The 25861-nt window shown below is 33.1% G+C and overlaps 4 protein-coding genes and 1 non-coding gene across 6 annotated transcripts; 1 reads left to right on the top strand and 4 right to left on the bottom strand.

Annotated features, from left to right (window-relative positions):
* Positions 1-333: 333 nt before the first annotated feature.
* Positions 334-5635, bottom strand: LOC137811957 (pentatricopeptide repeat-containing protein At2g17140). Of its 2 annotated transcripts, XM_068613821.1 has the most exons (4): positions 2925-5635; positions 2221-2469; positions 1848-1949; positions 334-1199 (listed from the first exon to the last, which is right to left on the bottom strand). In XM_068613821.1, exons 1-2 carry the CDS (start codon positions 5456-5458, stop codon positions 2343-2345), a joined length of 2661 nt encoding a protein of 886 aa, XP_068469922.1. In that variant the 5' UTR covers positions 5459-5635; the 3' UTR covers positions 334-1199; positions 1848-1949; positions 2221-2342. The 2 variants fall into 2 exon arrangements, with proteins under 2 accessions (XP_068469922.1, XP_068469921.1); XM_068613820.1 differs by having other exon boundaries at positions 419-1199; positions 1848-2469.
* Positions 5636-7794: 2159 nt separating this feature from the next.
* On the bottom strand, positions 7795-11450 carry LOC137811959 (G-type lectin S-receptor-like serine/threonine-protein kinase B120). Its single transcript, XM_068613823.1, has 6 exons — positions 10002-11450; positions 9522-9641; positions 9197-9414; positions 8796-9006; positions 8433-8670; positions 7795-8343 (listed from the first exon to the last, which is right to left on the bottom strand). The coding sequence occupies exons 1-6, from the start codon at positions 11272-11274 to the stop codon at positions 7887-7889; spliced, it is 2517 nt and encodes an 838-aa protein (XP_068469924.1). The 5' UTR covers positions 11275-11450; the 3' UTR covers positions 7795-7886.
* Positions 11451-17419: 5969 nt separating this feature from the next.
* On the top strand, positions 17420-19729 carry LOC137811960 (uncharacterized). The gene is made up of 5 exons (XM_068613824.1): positions 17420-17859; positions 18212-18275; positions 18402-18566; positions 18752-18817; positions 19116-19729. Exons 1-5 carry the CDS (start codon positions 17597-17599, stop codon positions 19314-19316), a joined length of 759 nt encoding a protein of 252 aa, XP_068469925.1. The 5' UTR covers positions 17420-17596; the 3' UTR covers positions 19317-19729.
* TRNAT-AGU (transfer RNA threonine (anticodon AGU)) lies at positions 19710-19783 on the bottom strand. Its single transcript has one exon. It is a non-coding gene; the product is annotated as a tRNA-Thr (tRNA).
* A 3033-nt stretch (positions 19784-22816) lies between these two features.
* On the bottom strand, positions 22817-24662 carry LOC137811962 (RAF-like serine/threonine-protein kinase PRAF). The gene is made up of 2 exons (XM_068613825.1): positions 24148-24662; positions 22817-24052 (listed from the first exon to the last, which is right to left on the bottom strand). The coding sequence occupies exons 1-2, from the start codon at positions 24386-24388 to the stop codon at positions 23013-23015; spliced, it is 1281 nt and encodes a 426-aa protein (XP_068469926.1). The 5' UTR covers positions 24389-24662; the 3' UTR covers positions 22817-23012.
* Between the last annotated feature and the right edge of the window lie 1199 nt (positions 24663-25861).

The following is a 25861-nucleotide window of genomic DNA, read 5'->3' on the forward strand; positions in this document are numbered from 1 at the left end:
CATACAACTACAACATAATCACTCTAAATTTTAAATAATTTTTTTTGTTGACTTTATTTTAATTAGCTCATTAAGTATTATATTTTATTATTAAAATAAAGTTGTGAAGTGATTGTTTATAAATATTTAGCTGTCAAAAAGATAATTTTCCTTCTTCAAATGGAATTAGTTAATTTTTTAAATTATCTTATAATCGTTTATTGTCTATGTCTCTTCGATGCTAGTCCAAATTTCATCAACTGTAGCTGCAAACATCATAGACCATTGAATTTGATCCTTCCATTTATTCTGTCTGCTAATGTTATAACACTACAAAACAATAGGACATGAACATACTACTGAACTTTATACTTTCTGACTTTTATTTTCCTCGGGAACTATTTATTGCAAGATGACACAGTCCAAAAAGAGCACAATGTGCGGCACTCAAAACACAAAAGGAAACAATAACCGTCAAAATATTACGTTGTTCTGTTCCAATGAATTTAACATTATTAGATATATTTCGCTAAGAAAAACATCACATTGGATGTTATATCCTTCCATCTCTTCTGTCTGCTAATGTTATGGATTAACCAATCTTTTAGTTGAAGCAGGAAAAAGTCCGTTGGGATCTTCAGAGATTTCCGTGAAGTTTAAAAGTTTTTGCTGTGTATTATATATATCTAAGGGAATGGAATTTACGTTAGATATAAGGGGACATGCGGGTTCAGACGGCTCTGAATATCACAACTGACTCCTCGTGCCAAACCCTGCGCCCCATATCAAGAGCATTTGATGACCTTATGCAGTACAAGAACTATTTCGCAGCCAATTTCCCTCAAAGAATACGGTAACTTCCTACACTTACTCGCCAAAACAGACCAGATAATCAAACATTCATCTCTGTTCCAGAAGTATCAGCTCTCAGCCTTCAGTGGAGTCATGCTCTTTCATGACTTGGTTCTGACCCTTTTATTAGTACTCTTTTGTCCATTCAATTGATAGAAGGATATCAGTTCAAAATAGTGAACCTTGAAATGCTAGCTCTTTATGCTCATGGCTACAACTGGCAAGGTGGAGCTATTACTCCGTTGCATATATTGATCCATCACTATTTGTCCCTAGAGTGTATCTCCATTTCCAACATTAAGGAGCACAATTACTTCCTTGATAGCCATTGAGGTGTTCATGCGCATAAGTTGAGGCACATACACCATCTGTTTCAAGATAAGAGACTTGAGTATATCCTTAACTACAATTGACAGATGATCAGAATATAAGAAAATAAAAAATACAAAGTTTAAGTAGATAACCACATGATCAAAGAAAATCTCAATTCAAAATTACTTGATTTGATGTGTTATCATTTACAAACTCCAATTTAAAATCTTTGTATGGGAATCAAACTAAGATAGGCTGTAGGACAGGATAAACAGAGAAAGTAATGAATAAAACTGTACCAGTGCATGACAATATTTCAACCTGATGCGTTGTCGAGTAGAAAACTTAATTGGAAAATCACCATCTAGATAACAGCTGATCTAATTGGTAAATTAGAAACTAAAACAAACAAATTCAAGAAGTAGGAATTGAAATGGACGAAATGAGATAAAAACCTCATGAATGGTTCAATAGTGAACCTTACACATCTCAGGATATCCATCATAGAATAATAATATTCATATATTATGGTTTTAAATTACATTTTGAATGTTAATTATGATGGCACGTAACCTTTCCCTGTACATTCAGACCCAAGTTTCATAAACAGTCAAGGAGATAATGTTGCAGTGTTTAGAATTATTCTATTACTTTTTTACCTAGATACCAGAAAAAAATGCAATTCAGCCACATCAAACCCTTACCAATTGTCCAGAAAATTCACTCAAAATCTGAACATTCTGCATCAAACTGTCTTCCCTTGGCATCCAAGAACAAGGAGTCACAATCCTTAAATGTAATCCAACCTGCATTCATTTTAAAGGTGAGGAGTTTCTCAAGCAGATGCAAAAAGACAAAAAGACCCTTAGAGGCCTTGCTAACGGCATGTTCAACTACTCTTTCAAACCAATTATCTGACTGCCTTTCTGTTCACTTGCCAGAAAATCAATATATGTTCCACATATATATACAAAAGGGAAAAAGTATACATCAATCTTTGTACAACTCATAAAGAGATCAGTGGTGTGTATCCTTGCATTGAGAGGAATAGAGATTTTATTGAAAACCTTTACTTACAAGAGATCTTCAATATCTCCAACCCTCAAACCTTTAAATTCTATGATCTGCTGCTCCTCCTGTCCCACCTTTGAGGTTGAAACTTAGGGAAGGGGCAAAAATTCCCCAACAAAAACGAACAATTAACCACTACCATCATAGTAGTCAAGAAAATCATTTGGCTGAGACTGCAAACTAGTTATACTTCCTTGACCCCAGCCTTTCTGCACACGCTTAAGAGTTTTCAGTGCAATTCCGCTGCCACCATCCCTGTCATATAATAGAAAGATCATTAGTGAAGATGGAAGAATATGCAGCATAAGTAAATTATGGATAGCACTCATGAAAAAGCCATAGACATTATAGAACCTGTGACAATCAAAGTTTCAATGCTAAATTAGTAAGATCCATTAGCTTGATAGAAGTACAATGTTTGAGATGACTAATTGGTGATAATTTTAAATGTCACATGATATAGCGACTCTTTCAAATTGGTGATAAAACATCTGTATGTTTGTGAGTTCTTCAACCAAATGGAGTTGGAAACCATCTCACTGATAAGGTTGAGAATGAGAACCCACAAAATCCATCACGTTATGTTGTCCAACTCATCCAAAAACAATTTTCACTCCTACTATCAAATTAAGAACCTTGTTTTCCAAATATGAACAGAATCCAAAAAAAAAAGGAATAATTGATGATCTTCATCACCCATATGGTCATACCTGTTAACTATGTCCTTCCAGTCACTGCCTCCATCATTATGTAGTTTTCCAGGAATGACTCTGTTTCTGTTTTGACAAGTCCTATCGACAGGTCTATCTTCTAATGCCAATTCCATCATCCTCTTTGCTAGTTCATCCGCTTTCTGTTTTTGTCCTCTTTTATTTAAGCCATCAATCACTGGCATGAATGATGCATGGTCGACGCCATATCCCTTATCAATCAATTTATGAAGAAGGCTACTAGCATCTGCTAACCTTTCATCCTGGCAAAGTCTTTCAATAAAATCTTTATACATGAAATTCTTCAATGTCAGATATCTATCTAACGAAGCTTCAAATAGCTCCTTTGCTTCAGAGAGTTGTCCTCCACCAAGTAATTCATTGAACAACGAACTGTACAAGGCTTCTTTGTGGCCACATATACTCAAAGCTACCTCAAATAATTCACAAGCTACTTTAAAATCACTAGACTTGCAGAGGGCTTTAATCAATATTTTGAAGGAAGATATATTAGGAGATATGCCCTTATCCAACATTTCATGTAAAAGAGTAAAGGCATCATTTGCTTTTCCTCCTTCGCAGAGGCAACTGATTATATTATTATAAGTGAAAATATCTGGATTTATCCCTTTTTCTTTCATCTCATCCATCAATCCATATATTTCAAATATTTGCTTTTTACTTCCTAAACCTAGGATCAATGCATTATAAGTTTGAAGAGTCTTGCTACAACCATTTCTCTCCATATCCTTCAAGACACGGAAGGCCGATGATATCTTCCCTTGTTTAGAGAAACTCCATATGAATGTATCATAAGTTACCGAATCAGGGTGCAAGTTTTTTGCCAACATCTCAATAAACTTCTTTTTCGCTTCCTCTAGCCTCCCAGCTTTGCAAAGTCCATTAATTAAAGTTGTGTACGTGATTCCATCAGGCAAGCAGTTTGATACATTACTGATTGAATTAATAAGAGTGGCAAAAGTGTTTCCTTTATCAAGGGATGTTGGTCCATTAGTCCACATCTCACTTACAATTTCCATTGCCTTGTCCAATTCTCCATTTCTAGAGAGACCATTGACCACAATATTGCATGTTACAGTATCCGGTTGATAGCATTTTTCATTCATCTTTTGCAGCATTTCCTCTGCCTCTAGCGTTCTCCCTTCTTTCCACAGGCTATGCAGCAACGTGTTGCAAGTATAAGTATTAGGCTGACAACCATTCCTTATCATTTCATGAAGAACATGTTTAGCTTCAGAAACCTTCCCTTTAATGCAGTATCCATGCAGGAGTGTACTATAAGTAACCGTATCTGGGAAAACCCCATTGCTTTTCATCACATGCATCAACCCTCTTGCATCTGACAGCATATGGTTCCTGCATAACCCATCCACCATAATGTTATACGTGTAAGCATTCGGTTCAATGCCTTTGGCCGTCATTTCATCAAGAACTAACCGAGCCTCCAATAGCTCCCCATTCCTGAGCAAACCCAACAACCATATGTTATAACTTTTCAGAGAGACGAAATTCCCAGCTTTCTTCATGGTGTCAACCAAACCCCGTGCATCCTCTATCATCCCATGCTTACAGAACCCCTTAAGCATCAAGTTATAAGTTACAACATTGGGTCTAGGAAGCCCCAATGCCTCGTCCATCTGCATATCTCTGAAAATCCTCGATGCCTCATGAACCTTCCCAGCTTTACAAAGCGCCGAAATCCTCGAATTAAAAGTAACAACATCAGGCAACACCCCTAGCTCGCTCATCCTCTCAACAAGTTTCTCAGCTTCATCATTTAGCTCATCTCTACAAAATGCTGAAACAAGAGTATTGTACACAACCCTATTAGCAATACGACACGAATTGTTACTGTTATTGTCATTGTTATTGCTATAACTATTGTTAACAAGCTCCAAGGCTTGTCTGACGCGGCCAGCGCGGCACAAGCCACGAACCAGAATCCCGAGAGTGAACTCGTTGGGGTGACATCCTTTTTGGGACATTTTGTCGAACAGTTGGAGGGCGTGATCGAAGGCGCGAGAGTCGCAGAGAGACCGGATGAGGAGGTTAAAGGTGTAGGTCTGAGGGGTGAAACCTGCGGCGATCATGTCTGTGTAGAGCCACGTGACGAGGTTGGGGCGGTTGTGTTGGATGGTGGAGCGGAGGAGGAGGTTGTAGAAGGGGAGGGAGGGAGGGGATGAGGGGAATTGGGCTCTGAGGGATTTGAAGTGGGAGAGGGCCTCGTCGATGTGGCCCCATTGGGCGAGGACTCGGACCATGGAAACTATGGAAGGGTGCGCAATGTGGTATGGCTGAGAGGCTAGGAGAAGTTTGTGGAGGCCGTGGAGTTCAAGGTGCATGTTGGCGCCTGCGAGGATGCGTGTTGTGACGGTGACAAGGTGCTGCGTCTGATTGGTGACGGAAGAGGCAGAGGAAGGGGAAGAGAGAACGCGCTTCACCAATTGCCACGCCAATTTTGGATTCTTGCTGTTCTTAAGAACACCTTCTATCACCTTCCTCCTTTGCTCCATCCGATTATTTGTTTGCTTTTTCAGAAACAGGGTCGCAGTTTTATACTAGTTATAGTTTCGAAGGAGAGGAAAATTTTGGCCTTTTAATATTCAACTTGGCTCCACTTTATTTAAGTGTTCATGAGTAGAGTTCTCACCTCTTACTGGAAATTTTCCTTATGGTTTCGAAATTTTTATGGCATATGTTTTACTCCATGTGATATATAAAACTAGAAAAAAATATATGCATGCATAAAAAAAAAGTGATATGTGTATATTGAAAGAGAGAATATGGAAAAAGATAAAATGCATAAAACTGAATTTCTAATCGAATGCAAGATGAGAAACAGCTTATTAGTTATATTATATAACTAAGAGGAAAAAACGAAATATTTGTATTCTAAGACAAAACAGAAAACTAAAACCTAACAACCTCATTTCAAGCTATATTGTATATGTCCATTGTTCCGATCTTGGAAATAATGGTGTTGAAACTTCCATTTTGAAGAGGTTTGATGAGGATATTAGTAGTTTGATAAGCAAATGTAACGAAAGCAAATGGAATAATTTGATGTGAGAATCTATTTGAATGTATGTGAAAGTTATATGTCTTGCAAATTGGTTGTTTAACAAAGTGTATTTTAATTATTAAATCATCTAATAGATGTTTCAACGCACATGATGGTTGCAAGATTATGATACTCCACTTCGGATGATGAGTGATGTTTACCAAGACATTTGTATATGCACAATTAAAAATGTAATGATAATAGTCCTTTAGAAAAACGGGTGTTCTTTTGTTCTTGAGTGTATTCATTGACAATGTCTTTATTATTAATTTGTACAAACAAACAATTCAACAACTATCTTTTTGTTGGTTACTTACGGTAACAAAAACACAATTTTTTATATAAGGAAACACATCTTCATAGAACTTAATATCTTTAGAAAAAATATTTCTCTAATCTTAGTATTAAGAACAATATACGTCTTTGTGTCTTTCGTGTTAATAGGAATTACAAGAAAGATTTTAGAATATAGTAATTGATTGTTATTTAAGAATATCATTGAAATACGTTTAGTTAATATATAAAAACGATTTTTATATAAGAATCAATTTTAATACTCGTTATTATTTTATATTATAAATTATAAAGATGTAAAGTAACTCGGTTTTAATTTTATTTCCCAATTAATTTAACCATTTGAGAAGAAAAAAAAGTTAACAAGTGAGTTCAAAACTTCAAAAAAAGGGTACCATTAGTAGTAGTCTTTCTCTTAGAAGAGATAAGAGTTGGGAAGAAAGCGAAGATTCTTTGGAAGACTTTCAAAAGTGATAGGCTTCAAGTAGGCTTAGAAATAACATTATATTCTTCTGCATATTTAAAAGAAGACAAAGTTATTTCAACTTTCTCAATCCGTGTGTTTGAATAGGAAAAAAAACACATTTTCCAGATATTTGTTTTCGTCCAATTATATCTTCCTTTCCACACTAAAACCCTCTGAAAATTAAATAATGATGTCATAAGCCTCTCAAAAAGAAAAATAAGAAAATAATTCAAATTATTTTTTTATAACTTAATCTTGCAAAAAAATTTCAATATGATTTTTTAAAAGTTTATACAAAAATGAGTTTAAATTTATGAGAAATCAAATGTAAATGCCTCCTAGAGAGTAATTTGCTCAAAGTAGAAGGGAAAATTTGATTCAAACGTAAATGTTATCTCGTGAAGGCTAGCGCAAGATTATTTCATTTTTATTTTGTGAAGTTTGAGTCCTGAATTATTTCCAGTAAACATATTTTTGGTTTATGGGAAAAGAAAATTTGAAATGCGTTTGAAATAGTAGTAGACAATGTTAAAAAGATTCAAATGTCAATGTTATGTAGCGGATCAAAGCATACGATTGTTTGAACTTAGTCTTAAACGTATAATTGTCTAAAGAAAAGTTTATTGTCCTTCTTAGTCTTATCTTATCCGAGCCGAATAAGATTATCCACTACAAAGTACCTAAAATCCATATGAAATAAAGTATTCAAATGTAATCACGTTGACAAGTTATACTGAGAGAGATTTAAAAAGGAAGATGCTCCTACCAGAATACAATAATCTGCAAGTGTAGGCATCATAGTACATCAAAACACAAATCAATGCAATATATATATACACACACACAACTTGCATGCAGATGGTCTTGCTATGATCTCTCCATACGAGAGCCATCAAACCAGAAGACTTCTTTATTGATCAGGAATCAAGGCACTTTTTCTGAGTCTCAAAAGATATTTTGGTTTATAAATTATATATATACAAGGACTAAAGATCAAGAAGCTAGTTTCAAAAGGAAGGGAGGCAAAATGAGAAGGAAAACTGCTTTGTACTTTTGTAGATTGAAAAGAGTCTAAACAAAACTGAATAGAAAAGGAAAATATAATGTAATATAAACACTTCTATCTCCCTGTGACCATTGTAGCTGTCAAATCATTTGACACATCAAGGCCTTCGCTATAAGATTGATCTTGGTCATCTAATTTGCTGGTGGAAATTGTGCGCAAAGGTTGTTTAGGCAAAGGAAGAGTTGTGGCTTCACTTGCCAGCATTAACAATACAGAGGCCATATTTGGTCTACGGGATGCTGAATCTTGCACGCATAACATCGCTATGTGTATGTATCTCAATGCTTTACTCTTTGGAGTTGAATCACCAATGGAAGAATCAAGAAGCTCCATTACTCTCTGCTCACTCCAAAGGTGCCAGGCATATCCTATGAGACTTGAATCGTCTGTGTTGCGAAAGCTAGTGTTCCTGCGCCCACTCATAATCTCTAGTAGCAATACACCAAAACTATAGACATCAGATTTAACTGAAAATAGACCTTCCATTGCATATTCTGGCGCCATATAGCCACTGCATCAAAGATATAGAGATTAGTAGTCTACTACACATAGGATTGAAGAGAGTGATTTGTCAAACAAGTGAAATCAAAGCATACTTACTATGTACCAACCACTCTGTTTGTGTTGGCTTCATTTTGGTTTCCTCCAAATATTCTGGCTAAGCCAAAGTCTGAAATTTTTGGATTCATGTTTTCATCTAATAAAATGTTGCTTGCTTTTAGATCCCGATGAATGATTCGTAGTCTTGAATCCTGGTGCAGGTAAAGCAGCCCTCTTGCAATGCCTTCAATTATTTCAAAGCGCTTTGTCCAGTCTAGTTGTGTTTGCTTCACCGGATCTGCAATGATGTTACAAGAACAAGCCAAATATTAAGAACATGCATGCACTGGTTGCTTCTGTTTCAAACTTATCCATATTAAGATGAAGAAAAAGAATATGCTTAGTTAATGGTAAGAAACATACCAAATAAAAAACAGTCCAAGCTTTTGTTTGGCAAGTACTCATATACCAGAATTTTTTCTTCTCCCTGAATGGAACATCCCAATAGTCTAACCAGATTTCTATGTTGCAGTTTGGCTATTAGCATCATTTCATTCTTGAACTCCTCTAAGCCTTGACTAGACTTTCTTGAAAGCCTCTTAACAGCTACTTCCTCTCCTCCTGGAAGGTTCCCCTGGTAAATAGATAAATGAAGCCATTAACCTTTTATTACCAAATGAATTGTGTGTTTATAAAACACCTTTTTTTTCTCTCTTTCCATCACATCCCATACTTTTTTCTCACTCATTTTTGTAAAATTTGTAGCATAATTTGTTGTACAATTAACGTTCTTCCGAAGGTAAGCTTAACAGTTAAATTCTTACCCAGTATACCGGACCAAATCCCCCTTGTCCCAGCTTATTTTTTTGGGAGAAATTGTCTGTTGCTGCTGCAATGAAACTAAAAGTGAACAATGGAAGTTCTGCATTATTCCCTTCCAAACCTAACTCAGTTGATCCTGAAAATTCTGCTGATAAGTCTGTACTCCTCGTTAGATCAATGACTGGAAAATCACCATTGTTATTAGCAGAAGCTGAGGAAACTGTTGACAAATAGAAAGGAAGAGAGAATATAGAGAAGTGAGTATCAAGAAACTGTTTGTAATACCTTGTCATTCATTCATGAGCAGGATGAAAATAAATATATTACCTTTACGTTTTCTCTTAAACCTCCATACCAGCAATACAAAGATTCCAAGGCAGATCAGCCCAACCACAACAGGTACTATTATTATCCAAATTTTGGTCTTTTTCTCCCCATCGACTGCTTCTGAAAACATAAAAATCATATGCTGTAAATACAACCTGACAATCAATGAAACTTGTGAGAACTTGGGTGACATTTGAAGTGATATTTGCCATCTCATCATACTCACAGACAGCAGATTAACAGATATTCCTCCTCCTATATGCCATACGATTAATCTCTAACTGAACGCATTAAGCAAATAATATCGTGTGCATTGAATGGAATATGGACAAGATTTTTCTAAAATTGATTAGTTTGCATATGACAAATTGAAATAGCTCCTCGAGAAAGCATGTAAGGTGGGATGTAAAATGGATTTATAAATCAAAATTAAAAAAAAAAAATCAATGAAAAAGAAAGAGAAATTACTTCAGATCTTACCAAACTCAGAATCAGCAAGACGGATGTTGAGTACATTTCCAATACTATTTTCAGTGTGTTGAATATCAACTAAGTCCACATACCAAATCATGCACCCAATTCCAATCGTATATGAATACGCAGTACAAGAACTATTCTGCAGACAAAACCGTTGACAATCCCCATCGTCAGAAGGACTCTCCAAACGTGCAAAATCTGGCAACTTTGTACACCTTTGAACGTAGAAATCATCTTCACCAACACTAACCTCAGTTCCAGAACTATTTCTCTCAGCCTTCAGTAGAGTCCTCCTCTTACAACCCCCTGAATTTCCCCCATTCCACTCGCCTCCTTGAAACCCTTGCATGCAACTACAAACATCTGCCTTAGAGATATCACACAATGCAAAATTGCCACAAAAATTATAAGTCTCACACTTATTATAAGGCTCATGTTGTGTATTATTCCATTGTTGTTGATCTTCATCCGATACGAACTTCTTTTCAAACCCATCCCAAGTTATCTGAAACCTCACCTTTTCAGGGCCATTCCATGTATATGTAAAGTTATCCCCATTCAATTTAAAACCAAAAAGAGAGCTTCCAGTCATATTGGAGACACCAACGAATACTCTACCATCCCAATACCCACTTCTCCACCTCTTTTTCTCCCCATCCATAATCAAAATCTGTAGCGTTGATCCCGTAGAGTCAACCCCCATTGAGTAGTTTCCCGGTGCGGGATTCGTTGCTGATTTCCATGACCTGAACAGACCGACTCCAGCACTAGCTGGCAGTGACATACCTGGCACGAAAGTATCAGTTGGGTTCTCAAAGCTTTGCCACACATCTTTCTCATGTTCTGATTCTTCTGAAAGAACAAGGTTCCCATCATCACGAAGAACAGCTTTTGTGATGTTCCTTGACAATGACTTGTTAGTTGACCACACCTCGTTGTTCTCTCCATCGAGAACAACCAAGTTTCCGTCACCTTTGATTTTGATGGAACCTCCTCTTCCGTTGATGGGTTTCTCTCTATTCGCTACCCATATGAATGCTGAAGCTGAACTAGGAAACTTGTGGTACCAAATCCCAACGTATCTTGAAGAGTTATCAAAACCAAAGAAACCCATTTCAAAGGTGAGATTTTCTGACACCAAATTGTCAACACCATTATTGTCTTTGATTTCTGTCTCTCCTGTTAGGGAATTGGCAGCATGAGAGAAGAAGGTATGAAAAGAGAAGAGAAAGATTAGAAGGAGCAGAAAATCTGTATATTTGGCTACAGTGGTCATGCCAATGTCCCTGAGATTACACCGAGGATTACGTGGTTTGGTGTGTTAATGGGAATAACATTGATGACAACTGAGTAAATAATAAATATGAAGACGAATTTTCGATGGCTCCGAATGCTGCACTTCTCTGACCAACTACGTCTCACGTTGACATATGTTGGACCACTTTAGGCTATAATGATGAACACTCCCAAAGTTTATTTATTTATTCCTTTCAACTCATTCATAATTAATAATCAATCATTTTTGTTATTCATAGTTAAACGAATAATTTCATTTATAGTCTCCATATGTTTAAAACATTTTCTATGTGATCCCTTCAATTGTACGATGCATTGTTAAGTTTACGTCTACGCAAAAATTCTTAAGTTTATCATCACAGATAATATATTTTTAATTTGATTCAAGGGTGCTCTTAAATTGGTCTTTCCAGGTAGGGGACCAAATTAAATTATTTCTCTAATATATAGGAGTAAATTGAAAATGTGTAAAATAAATATTGGTGATAGACACCAAATCTATAATATTTTACTTATAGGATTTTCATTTTCATAAGATTTTATGTTTAAGAATTAAATTGAGAAGTTATTCGTAAAAGAAATACTTGTATAAATACTAAATTAGTATACTATATATAACCTCTTAATTTTAATTTTTATTTCATTTAATAATACTATTTTCAAAAGCGAAAACAATCATATGAGAACTGTTTTCTAATAACAAAATCTTATATCCAGAATAAATGAAAAATAAGAAATATTGAAAAGAAAATGACTTGGTACACTAAATTCTCAATTGTCTATGTAAGATAAATTTAATAAAAGACATCACGTTTATTTATCTTGTCAACAAATTGAGAACTTAAAAATTTTTAAGAATGCATTAAGAAAACAAATATAGAGATTAAAAATCCTATTTAACGTAGTAAAAGTTATGTAAAATAAAATAGAAAGTGACTGTGAGCAAGAAGTCGCAGACACAGGGATAAAATGGTACGAAAACTATTCAAAAAATTGAAACACGTGGTGGTTAGTTAATGAATATTGAGAAAGTTTGAATATGGAAATATTCATGGTAACAGGTATACCTTCTGAATTGAATATTATTTTTGCCTCACAAAAGAAGTGGTTGTATAGAATTAGAAGAATTTTATTATGGGTAATATATTGACTTTAACATCTTGGATTGAAAAAGGGAAGACTCCAGGAACCAACAAACCTTGGAATATTTTCCTTTCCGGCTTATGCGCATCATGATACATTTTTCAACCACACGGAATGGGGAAAATTCTCAACATTCAAAAGGGACTCCTATCATCTTCACCATCATCATCAACTATATCACCAAACACCACCATAATACTTGTTGTAGTATAACTGGACTACTGTGAGTCGGTCAAAAACCCTAAACTATCTGAACGTTCGTACACGACAAGAAAGGTCGCGTGATAACACGTGGTCGACCGATTCATGACGACGAATTATGGGTTGACCAAGTCAGCAAGACTAACCCATAATTAAATGTTGCTTAGTGCAACCTTAAACATGAACCAACCTCCTAATTTGTCTCATCAACCAAGACCCATTAAGGTAATATAAATAATGCAGATTCCAAGAATGAAGTACGTCATTATCTACAGTATTTTGACAACCGAATGTCAACACCCTTACTGACTTGTATCTTCTGCAGGTATCATCCGACTGTGTTATCGGACAACCAAGAAAAGAAAGAAAGAACTAGAGAATTTAAAAGCTGAATATGAAAACGGCTGACCGAGAGAAGCAACAAGCAATCATTCTCTAAGTCTCTGTTTGAAACACTTAACTCCTTAACTCCTTTAAATTTTATTCAGTGTATCTAAATCAAATAGGCTTTGGTAACACATTTATGAGGGTTTCAAATTCAATAACATACACGTGGTGTCATGGGTTTGGTCCTATTATTTAGTCTATAAGATCTTGCTTGACCTTAAATCGAGAATTTGTGGTCTCATAGATTATATCCAAAAAAAATTAAACTCTGGCAAATAAAATTAAAGCTAATATAAATATATTTTTAAATAATAATAAACATTCAATTCGAAATACGAGAATCTCATTATTTTTTCTTCATATCATTATAATAACTTAAATAACGGATGAAGATTGATCTTTTGAAAAAAAAAATTCAGATTAAGTATTGAAAAAAGACTAAACAAATATAAAGGTGAAAAAGAAGAAGTAAAACATATAAGGGACGTATATGATGAAAAAAAAAACATGAATTCAACTAAGGATCTGTTTCTGACTAAAAGTTATTATTGGTAGTATACATCATTTTGCTATAACAGTACCCGATCCAATTCATGAGTTTAAAAATATTATTTGTCTTATCATTTTTCTATGTAGAGAATACAGTGATATAGTTAATTATTCTTCATCCTTGTCATTTCATTTCAATATAATATAATTTTTACATGATAACTCGTCTTAATGGTTCGATTACAAGATAATAAAAGGTAATTGATCCCTCCTCTTTGAAATTATTTTATAAATGTTTTGAGTGAATATTCATGATTAATAAGACTAGAACACTTCTTTTAAATGGTGTAAGACACACGTATCAGTGTCAATATTCGTAGGATACTTATCGGTAAAGTGTTTGATTCAAAAATTATTTGTTGGATTTCTGAAAATTCTAACACGGTTCTAACACAATTTTTAAAATGATAAATAAAATAATATTTCAAAAACTCAAATTTATTGTATAAATTTTTATTATGATTATAAAAATAAGAAATAAATTATTTTGAACTAGTCATGAAAAACATCTTTTTCTTCAAAAAAAATCTGAAATCAGGAAATTAATTTTAATAAAAAATTATAATTTAATATTTCTATTTCAATAGTTATCTAAATCAGGAAATTCCTTTTTTATGTATAAATTTGGTTTTTAAATTTTATCCTTTATATTATTAAAATATGATGTATTTAATGGTTATTTATTTTAAACTGAAAAATTGAATTTTAAATAATTTGAAAAAAAATAAATTTGAAAAAAAAAACAAAAAAAAAACTCAATTTCTTACTATATTTTACCTTTCAAATAATTACCTTTTCAAATAATTATTCTCAATAAAAAAATCACCTACACAATAAAAAAAATTAACCTACAATAAAAAAAAGTTTATTTTTAAATTACTTTGTTAACTCATCGTAAGAGGATATTTTTTTTTATATTCTTATTACTACAAAAACTTTGATTTTTCTCTATAAGTATATCGAATCAACTGGTATAATATCATTTAAAGTAAGAATGTTGAACCCACATAGAATAATTTTAATTAAGATGTTTTGTTATAAAACTCATTAAGTATAGAAAATAAATGTGAGAACTTGTTCATAACCAAATTAACACTTTCACCAAAAATAACTCAAAGTTTATGATTTTATTCAACAAGTAACGAAACTAACTTATCAAATATAGACAAAAAAATAATGGGGATTGAATTGTTTCTATGTCTATCATCTATATTTTGGAATAATACAATATATAATACTCAAAACTATTTATTCTTATGCAGTAATTTAAAGTCATTCATCTTGATTCCTCACCGATGAAATTCACACTAGTGCAAAATGTATAAACAAGTGCGGCTTAAACTACTAAAACTACTTAAACTAAATTAATACTGAAATTAATGTTAAACAAAATGATAAAACCAGTTTTTGTTCATTATGCATGAGAAGTATCAATCTCCTCTTACGATTTTTGTACAATAGCCTTATCTTTGAATCCATCTCGTGAAATTTGGATTCTTTGATAAGTACATTCCACATTATCTGGTAGTAGATTTCCTAAGAATTTGTTGATTGCATTTCTGTCATAGTGAATTCATCTACCTTTGACTTTGACCTTCAAATCATTTGAACCTTCAGCCAAAACATTTGTGTAAAATTCAAGAACTATAGTTTGATCATATTTGGGATAATGATCTGTCAACTTTCTCCAATTTATTTGCATCAACCCATTAAAAAATGAGTTAATTTCTTGAGGTAAAACTGTCACTTTCCTTTCTGAAATGAAAGACTAAGTTTTTAACTCATCATATCTTTGCTTCTTGTCTTTGCTTGACTTAATTTTTCTTGGTGGCTGGGTGAATCAACTCTAACTCTTTTTCCTTTCTTAAAGGGTGTTGGATTAATACCAATTGTAGATTTGGTACAACCCATTTTTCTGCACATGTAAGAATAAACATTTCTCAAAACCAATGTGTTATATTTTATTGGCATTTTAACAAAGACTTGGTATGCATGATGTAGAGTGACATTGAATGAGTAATTTTTTGTATTTAATCCATGAAAAACAATACTTAACTTTGAATAAACCTAAAACAACAATCATATTGATGTTAAGAAGAATGTTTTCTCTCTTATTACAACTTTTTGTTGAGACTATTGTTAGTTGAGATGTTCTCTTATTACAAGAAGAATATTGTTAGCTGAGATGTTCTCTTCCTTTTCTCTTTTCTCCTTTCTTTGATGATAAATATTTTTATAAAGACACTTTAACAGTCAAGATAATTAAGATAATATAAACTAATAAATAAATGAGCAATACATACCTCAATATCTTCACTTATACTTTAATATTTTAATTTATTTTTATCTACATAGTTTAAATTATATGTCCTATACGTCTTAGTACATAATTAGTGTTTATGAAATTATTGAGAAGACAAAAGCCTATAAAAGAAAATTATCACATCTTTAATTGAAATCATCTCATTGTTACGAGGAGGAATTTACAAAAAAGAAATTTCATATCTTCATTTAATATCACTTCAAATTTTCGTCAATATAAATAATAAGATATAAAAATATTTAATTTTAATTACATAAGATAATAATATTATCTTTCAGTAACGATTTATCTTTCGAATAGGGTAAGTGGACAAGTAAATATAACACATGACTTTATATAATTATAAATATTACCAAATTAAAAATTAATTAATTAGATATTGATGCTTATTTTAAAAACAAATGCAACTTGCAAGAAACTATCATGATCAAAGTCAAAGTAGCACCTGGATGAAGAAATGTTTATTTACGTTAAATAAAAGAATTATATATTATATATGACACGTTCTAGTGTTAATTGAATTCTTGTTTGGAAAAAGAAATACTTATAATTTGGTCCGTGTTTTGTTGAAATATAATGGTATTAGCGTTTTTCATGGAAATATGTCAGACAAAAATATAAAGCTTTTTCCCTGTCTAAGACCAGAAGCGCAAAATTTTCTTAAGAAAAAACTAAGACGAAAAATTATTTTAAGCATGTGAATAAAATTTAACATTAAATGATTTTGTCAACAAAGTCTAAATGGTAAATGATGTTTCAAACATTTCAAAGATTAGTTCGTCAAGTTTCAAACCCATCAATAATAATAATATTTTATATCTTCAAGCAAGTCATACATGAACTATATTATGGAACTTAGTACAATTTTGGAAGTAAATCCAAAACAATTATTAACATTATAAAATCACGATCTTTTTGGTCAACAAAAAATCAAACGTATATTTATTCATACATTACCAGTTAATCTACCTATAAACAAATCTTCCAAACAATTTATTTTTGCGTCTAAAACATTACAACAAACTTTTACGTTAAAACAATACATCTAAGATAATATTTACTTACGTGATTCTTCCTCAATTATGTTAAATCCCATAAAATTGAAGTCAAACTGTCACTGGTTGTTTCTTAGTCTTATTGGCATGTCAATTTCCCAACCTTTCTTCTCTCACGCAAACACAAAGTTTCGAGGATTCAGTGGCAATGGCGTGAAGTTTCTGCTATTTTTGGTAGTTGGGTTTGAAGCTGGCTTCTTATAATTGATTTAGTTTATTGTTAGAAACTCTGTCTTGCGGCTAAAACAAAAACGTAGAAACCAAAAACCAACTTGTTAAATTATTTAAAACAGTTTCTGAATTAGTGGGAAAAAGATAGGAATAAGATCCACTATGAAATTGGTAGCACACACCGTTAATTTGGTGTTTAGTGGAGAAAACACAGCTACTATGTTCCACTTTCCACGTGCCAACAGTTGCACCCTTATAATGGATACATATTTTGGGTCCCCATACAATTATTTCCCGCCAACTAAGACATTCATCAATGTGTCAACCCACATTCACCAACAAAACAACCGTCCTTATCTTATCTTCTTCTTTTAATAATATAAATAATCTTGCTTTTCTTTTCTCTATCTATCATTCTTTGTTCAAAACAAAGCCACCAACTGTTTCGGAAGGGTCAACTTTGATTTCAGGCTATGGGGGATTTCGAGAAGCAGGAGAGGACCATGGAAGAGGAAGAGAGAGAGAGTTTGCTGGAGGGTGTGGCGGTTTTGGACTTTGATGTGCTTTGTTCCACTGTGGCTCTGCAAGCTGGGCATGGAAAATGGGGGAAGCTTGGAGTTGGATATGATGATGATGATGAAGAAGAGGGTGGTCAGTTTGGTGGTGTTCTAAGGATGTGGGAGGGTGAGATTCTTGAGTGTTTTGATGATCATCGCATCGCCCTTGAATCCACATGGTAATGAATTGTTCATTCCGTTTTTTTTTTTCCTTCTGGGTATTCATCATTGCTCATTCTGCTCTTTTTTTTTTTTTCTTTCTGGGTATTCATCATTGTTCATTTTGAGGTCTGTCTTGTCTTTTCAATTATGCCATGTATAACTGTTTGTAAAAAAACCTTTTTTGTTTTTGTTTTTTGGATTGAAGTATTGAAAATGAGCTTAGCTAATATTATTCTAAAGGTAAAAACTGTGTTCATTATTAATTTAGTCCTTTATGGAGTTCAAAATTTCAGTTTCAAGATAGGGGTTAAGATATTTGATATGGTCATGATCTGTGATTTCTGAAAATAGTTCATTTGGTTGTTGCAGTTGTCCTTGCTACCGATTTGGGAAGAACATGAAGAGAGCTGGTTTTGGTTCTTCCTACATTCAGGTATCAGAGCGAACAAACTTAACACAATCTTTAGAAATTTCTTAGAACGCTTTCATCATTTTTACCAACACAAAAGCTGATTAACCTCTCTGGAATTCGAACTTAATTCCTTGTCTTATTTTGCAGGCAGCGATTTATTTTGTTCTTACCATTGGTGCCTTTCTTAACTGCATTGCCTTTGCTGTCACGAGACATCACTGCAATCTATACCTGGCAGTTGCCTTCGTTGTTTCCTTTGGAGCATATTTAGGATTCTTCCGAACACGACTAAGAAAGAAGTTCAACATCAATGTGGGTATTTTCTGTAATTATTTGGATTTAGTGATGGATGATTCAACAATTATGGTTAACATTGAGTCGTGTAACTTCCTATTGCGTGGATTCAAATGCAAGATTATAGTGCTGTTGTTTTATTTGCTTATATAATGTGATATGTTTTGACAAACTCATGTGCTGTTTATTTGTAACTTTTTTAGGCCAGTGACAGTTCCTTGGACGATTGCGTTTACCATTTCGCCTGTCCTTGCTGTACATTATGTCAGGTCACTTTCGAAACTCTCCTTTCCTTCTCAATTAAGTTATCTCCAATTATTTTGATTGCCATGTCTTAAGGTGATATTCTTAACTCAGTTCTTACAACTGAAATTCATATCAGTTTCTTCCAATGATAATACTGAATAAGGATAATTTCTTAGCTAGTTAAAAGAACTTGTATTGGAGATGATGATCTATCAATAAAATCAAGGGTGGCCATGACCAAAACGGGGTATTTGATCTACAGTAATTGGTGTGTGAATGGTGATATATATTTAACATGTGTGTCTTGGAAACATGGTGCAGGAGTCTAGAACGCTGGAGATGAACAATGTTGAAGATGGCACTTGGCATGGTCGGGGTGACAAAATATGCATAGGTGGTTTTGGCCAAAAGAGCAATGGATTCTTTGATCAGTTACATCCTCCTTCCATTGTGTCCATCATGAATATTGATGAAAGTTCCTTTGAAACAAAAGCAAACACAAATGTCAGCAATCCATCTTAAAGTCAAGGTAGTGAGGAACATTTGAAACAATGGTGCTTAATCTCAAGGCATTTAAGATGCAGCTTGGCCACACATTTAAAAATTCCATTGAATTTCCTACCGAGATGAAATGTAGTGACCATTCCTCCATACATGGAAGGTTCATGATAAGAGAAGTGAGAAACAATTATATTGTTTCTGGGATGGCTTTCCATTTGCACGAAGAACACGATGGTTTGTTTCAGATTCCCTTTGGGAAGGAGATGTTGACATAGTGATGGTGTACATAATCTTCTTCCAGTTTTAAGTAATGGGGACTTGTAATATATTCTGATGATGGTACAAAAATGCTGTCATCATGTTGTGCATAATGTAAAAATTGAGAAAATGGAAAACAAAAATTATAAATAGTAATGCTTTCATTGAGAGTCGAACTCAAGACCTCCCGCTTACTAAACGGGTGCTCTAACCAACTGAGCTATGAAAGCTTTATTTACTTATGCAAACTTTAAAGGTAATACCTTTATAACCACATGACTTGATTGGGTAAGGTGGGATAGTGTTAAGTGGGCATGGAACTCCCAATCTCAAGTTCACTTATTTCTTTTTAATAATTTTTTTTCTATTTTTTCTTCTTTATTTATCTTCTATCTACATGTAGAGCACATCATCCATATATTTACTCTTTTTTTTCCTTTTTTGTTTTTTCTTTGTACTTTGTCTTTATTTCACCTTTCGTTGAAATTGTTTCTAAATCTATACAATTTGAAAGTTCTGCCCTATATTAATCATCACATTACTATAAATTATAACAACCATTCTTCCTATATATATATTTTTTATTTATTTTAATTCTTTGTACGTATATAAAATAAATTATCATAATATAGTTAGTAAATTAAAAGGTTTTTAAAGAATCAAGTTTCTATTTTTTTTTCTTAATTAATTTGGCATTAAAACTTTTACACTATTAAACTATTTCATAATTATGTGATATTAATCAATTTCATTGTTAAACTATTTGATATTACATGTATAATCTTAAATGCTTAAAATCCTCAACTAATCTAAAAATGTGACTTTTTTTTCAATATATAGAAAACTATCACACATGATACACTTTATTTTATTTATTTTTTCTGAGTTTCGTAAAAAAAAATTACTCTTCACCGTTGACAACTTGAAAAAAGTTGTCTTCATTGCTGGCAACTTCTATTCAAATAGCATGCACACCTTCATTTCCTCACATGTTATTCTTTCTTTCTCACATAAGTAATTTTTTTCTCAATAGCAATTCTTACTTCGATCATATGAATATAATAATTGAGTAACAATACTCAAAGATTCTCTAGTGTGGATGATTTATTTATAATACCTATTTAATAGACTCCTACTCTGGTCTCCTCACATTCAACCACGCTGAAATGTTTATTTACATGTGCAATTTTTTTTTGAAATGCAAGTGTACCAATTTACTTTCAAAGGTCATTTTTCTCTTTACATATTAATATAATTGTATATTATATATAAATTATGAATATTTTTCTATTATATTTTTTTAGTCTTATGAATATTTTAGTATGATATTATATATAAATATTTTTATATTATATTACTACATATGTATCAATATATTTTTAAGACATTATTTGTACGTTAATTATATATAAATATTTCTATTAGTTATGCATATTTTATATTATATTATATATGAATAATTTTTTTAAATGTTATAAATATTTTATTATTATTTTTTTTTAAACTTAAGAATATTTTAGTATGACATTATATATAAATATTTTTATATTACTAAATATCAATATTTTTTTCGTCTTACCTGTATTGTTACGTTACATTATATATAATTAATTTTTTTTATTATTTATGAATATTCTATATTATATTATACATGAATAAGTTTTTAAGATGTTATAATTTTTTTTTTAATTTTATGAATATTTTACTATGATATTCTATATAAATATTTTGATATTATATTATTACATATCAATATTATTTTTCGGTCTTACCAGTATTTTTATGTTACATTATATATAAATATTTTTTTTAATTACTTATGAATATTCTATATTATATTATATATAAATAATTTTTTAAGATGTTATAAATATTTTTTATTATATCTTTTTTAATGTTTTTAATATTTTGGTATGATATTATATATATGAATATTTTTATATTATATTACTATATATCAATATACTTTTCGATCTTAGTCGTATTTTTTATTATATATAAATAAATATTTTTATATTATATTATATATGAATATTTTTTTTAAATGTTATAAACTTTTTTTATTATAATTTTTTAGTCTTATAAATATTTTGTTACGATATTATATATGAATCTTTTTATATTATATTATTACATGAGTGATAAAGTGAGTATTAAGTATTTGAATACTCTTTCAAATTGTATTTATGACCTTTAAGCTTCCTAAAATATCTACTTAATTAATATTTATTTTTAAATATAAAGTTGATTTACAAAATAACCGAATACTGTTTTTAAATATACGAGATAATAAAAAATACATTACAATTACCTGAGCATGTATGCTTGATAATGGCTAACTAACCTTAAATATATAACATTAAATTTACTTGAATATAATAATTAGTTTAATTTGACGCGGTTCTTTATTTTGAATTTGAATTAAATGACCCGGTTGAGAAAAATATAGATTGAAATAATTAAAAAATAGTTTTAATGATTTTTTTTTATATTTTAGATGAATGTTTAGTTGTTTGATTGAATTGGTTGGACTTTGAATGATTCTAATTTTAGTTATGGACATGTTGATTTTGTTTTTTGTTTTTTTCTCTCTAATAGAATAACTTATGAAGAAATTGATTTAAATAGAGCCTTAAAACTCATATTAAATGTGAAAATTAGGGGTAGTTGGGGTTGAACAAAGAGAGATATTCGTTTAGGCACTAATGGACCACCATATTCTGTATCGAATAATAACCGAAGGTAAGGAAGAAGAAAATATATAGTTAATTTTTATTTAGTTAATTTTTACTTTAGTTAGTTAATTTTTTTAACGTTATAACTAAAATAATATGCACTGATTGCAGATAATATGGGAGAACCTTAAGACATTCCTTATCCAATATTTCTCCTTGTCATAAAATACGTTTGTTTCTTTAATAGGAAAAATACAAAAGCTTCTTTCTTTTATTCAGGTTGAGATCAGATCAAAAGATTCCCTCCATAGTTTGCTTGTGGAAATAGAATATGCCCAAATACCCATAATTGAATACATATGATTTAAAGCTCCACTATATTTTAACAGCAAAAATATAATAACATGAAAAACAAACCTAGATTTTATTAAAATTTAGAAAGCAATTTAAAAAGAATCGTATTCCTTCTTAATAACTAAATCAATTTTAAAGCTCTGGTTTAATTTTAATTTACATAAAAGGCAGAAAGGCCACAATAATCTGCAAATTATTTTTTATCCGAAAATAAAACCTAAATATAAAAAAGCATTGGCAGCAAAAAGAAATATCATTTATTAATGATGTCTTTTATAATGTACAACCTGATATAACTTGCTCAAACAAATTTATGTAATTACCATTTGTGGCTTGTAATGCATTCAATTCTGCAGGCACGTGTACACACGAATTAAACATTTGCATGATCGTAGTAATAATAATTTAGCATCCCAGGACAAAAACCGGTTCAGTTATTCAGGGAATTGGGGCCCCGACCCACTACATACTCCGCTCCACCTCTCTTGGGTTCATCAGCACCAGTCATCGGCATCATCGGGTGAAGGGGAACCGGACCGGAGTTCGGCACGGCTTGATACATGTGCTGTTTGAAACCGTCGTGAACCACTGCGGCGGAAGGATTGTAAGGTTGCAGTGGACTCACCTGCCTCACGCCTGCACCATATACTTGACCCGAACCCGGAATCAAATGATGGTAGCCGATGGGAACCTGAGATGGCATCACTGCATGGTAAGGTTGTTGAACGTAGGGGTAAGGTGTCTGCTGCAAAGGAACCGGCACAGTTCCCGGTCGAACCGGACTGGGAACGTAGTAAACAGGAACCGGATTTACTGAATGAGCAGAATAAGCAGGTTCTTGGGGATAGTGAATTACAGGGTTACCCGGGTAGAGATTGTGGTTGAGGTTCGGTTGAGGTTCCGTTTCAGGTTCGATTGGACTTTCCTTGAAGTCCGAATCAGGAACAGGGTTCGAAAGTTTAGTCTTTACTGGGGGAAGGTTGGGAAGAGAAGGCACGCAGGGCGCTGATGAGGTGGAACAGTATGGGGAGGAAACAACCGGGGCGGGGGAACCCGGATCCGAAACTGAGACGTTATCTTGGAGCACGGGTCGATCCTTGGGTCGTGGGTCGCGTTGGTGAGTTTCTTCTGAGTTGTCTAATCCGAAAAGGTAATCAGGTACTTCCGAGACCATGGAAGATGCTTCAGAGCGGCCACGCTCGAGACCAGAAACGCCGCCGTTTAGTGCGTCGAGGAACCAGTTCTCGCGTTTGGCTGAGCCGTTCAATAGCGAGCTGATGCTACTGGTTCGAGAGTCCTCGCCTTCGGGAAAGAGGAAGAGCCGAAGCCGCGCCGATCGCGGGTTCTGGTTCTGTGCGACGCGGTCGTACTCGTCCATCATGTTCTCCACGTCTTCGTCAGTCGTGACCGAGATCAACGCGTCCAGATCCTCGTTCGGGAGCTGGTACTTCGCGGTTATATTGGCCATGCCTGCATCCAATAGAACCCCCACAAAAACAAAAAATTATAACTGTAATTAAAAGTTCAAAGACGAAGGATGTGATGTGAGGTTGGTTTTTTCGTACCTGAGAGTTTGGAGAGTTTGAGAATGAGGGTGGAGAAGGAGATGGAGCGGTGGACGGCCACGATTCGAGTGTCGCCGCCGACATAACGGAGCTGGTTGTCATGGGGGCGGGGGAGGATCTTGCCGCCAAAGCTGCACATGAAGCGGACGCGAGGCGGCGCGTCGTGGAAATGGTCGGAGCGAGGGGAAGAGGTGACGGAGTCGGCGTCTAAATCAGGTTGGTAGTGAGAGTGTGACGTCATTATCCGGCGAGTGGAAGTGGAAGCGTTACTTTAGAATGTGGATTCGGTGTCAGAGACACGTAGCTTCCCCCGCTGGCATTGTTGTGGTTGATCTCTGAATTTATATAGGACCCCCTCCTTTACCCACTTTATGTTCCATATTCCTTCTGTTTTCAATATTTTTTATTTTTACAAAATGCCCAGGCTGTAATGTGATGCAATATATAATAACTTAATAATATATACTCAATAAAGATTGTATTACTTTCTATAATATCACTTCTAAGGCTTTCTCTCTTTTCGCGATGAAATAAAAGTATTCGACTAAATATATTCAGTAGTTTTTATTTATATAATTTTATCTTCTTTCATTGCGTAATCTATTTATATATATATATATATATATATATATATATATATTTTTTTTTTTTGGGTATTGGAGTCCAGAGAACGATTGTTATCTTCTTCGCATTTTGACTCTTTTGCTGGGAGTGGTTCTCTTAATAAAGTTATTGATAATGAGAGTAGTGAGTCTCCTTCGGGTCATACAAAGTCGAACTGTGTGAGAGGAAATTCCTTTTTCTCCTCCATCCATTTTTGTACCTAATAAGATTAGGGAAAACCCTAAAACAAAAATTCACTTTAAAAGAAGGAATGGTTGAACCTTTTCGTTCCCCAAAAAATTTGTTATTTAACTTTTTTAGTTTGTATGCTCCATTTTACAATGAATCAACAACTTTGTATGAATCATCCTAGTTTGGTGCCGATTTACCTTCATTCTTGTCTTTCCGAGCTTTGTCAAGCTTTCGCCAAAATAAGTCTTCTTTATGGAAGAAACACTTTGATAAGTGTCATATTTCATATTAAAATACAAACACTTATGAATATTAATTGATAAGATAACTATAATATAACCCCTAATTTATGAATTTAAACTTTTTTTACATATTTTGTGATTATAATATGAATAAGAACTATTTATTTCTAAATTAGTGTTCATTTCAGGATTCGAGGAAAGAATGTACATGGAAGGGCAAAATGAGAATATACAAGATAAAAAGGAAAAGTTGGAACGCTCCAAACACTCGCCCAAACTTGTCCAAGCCAGAAGCTCCCAGAGGATCTTGCCCAAGCGAGATCACTCTAGAGACGTTGGATTTGTTTTCGTCCAACTCGCCCAAGCGAGCCCAATCACGCCTAAGCAAGAAGTCACATAGTCCAAGTCCAACTAGGTTAAATATGAGGTGTGAGACACAATCCTAGACATCAATTGACAAAATATAAGGTGATATAAAACCCTAGAGGAGGCAGTCTTCAAGGAGAAACATCCTAAATCTTCTTTTCTTGCTTTCCATGCTTGTAATGGCTAACATGAGTGGCTAATTCTACATTTTGGGATTGTGAGTAATATGTTCAAACTCTTTTCTATTTAGGTGATATATAAATATAATATTTTGTTCTTAATTGATGATTAGTATTGTCATTTTATTTGTA

Source organism: Phaseolus vulgaris, chromosome 2 (assembly GCF_000499845.2).
Source record: "Phaseolus vulgaris cultivar G19833 chromosome 2, P. vulgaris v2.0, whole genome shotgun sequence".
NCBI lineage: Eukaryota > Viridiplantae > Streptophyta > Magnoliopsida > Fabales > Fabaceae > Phaseolus > Phaseolus vulgaris.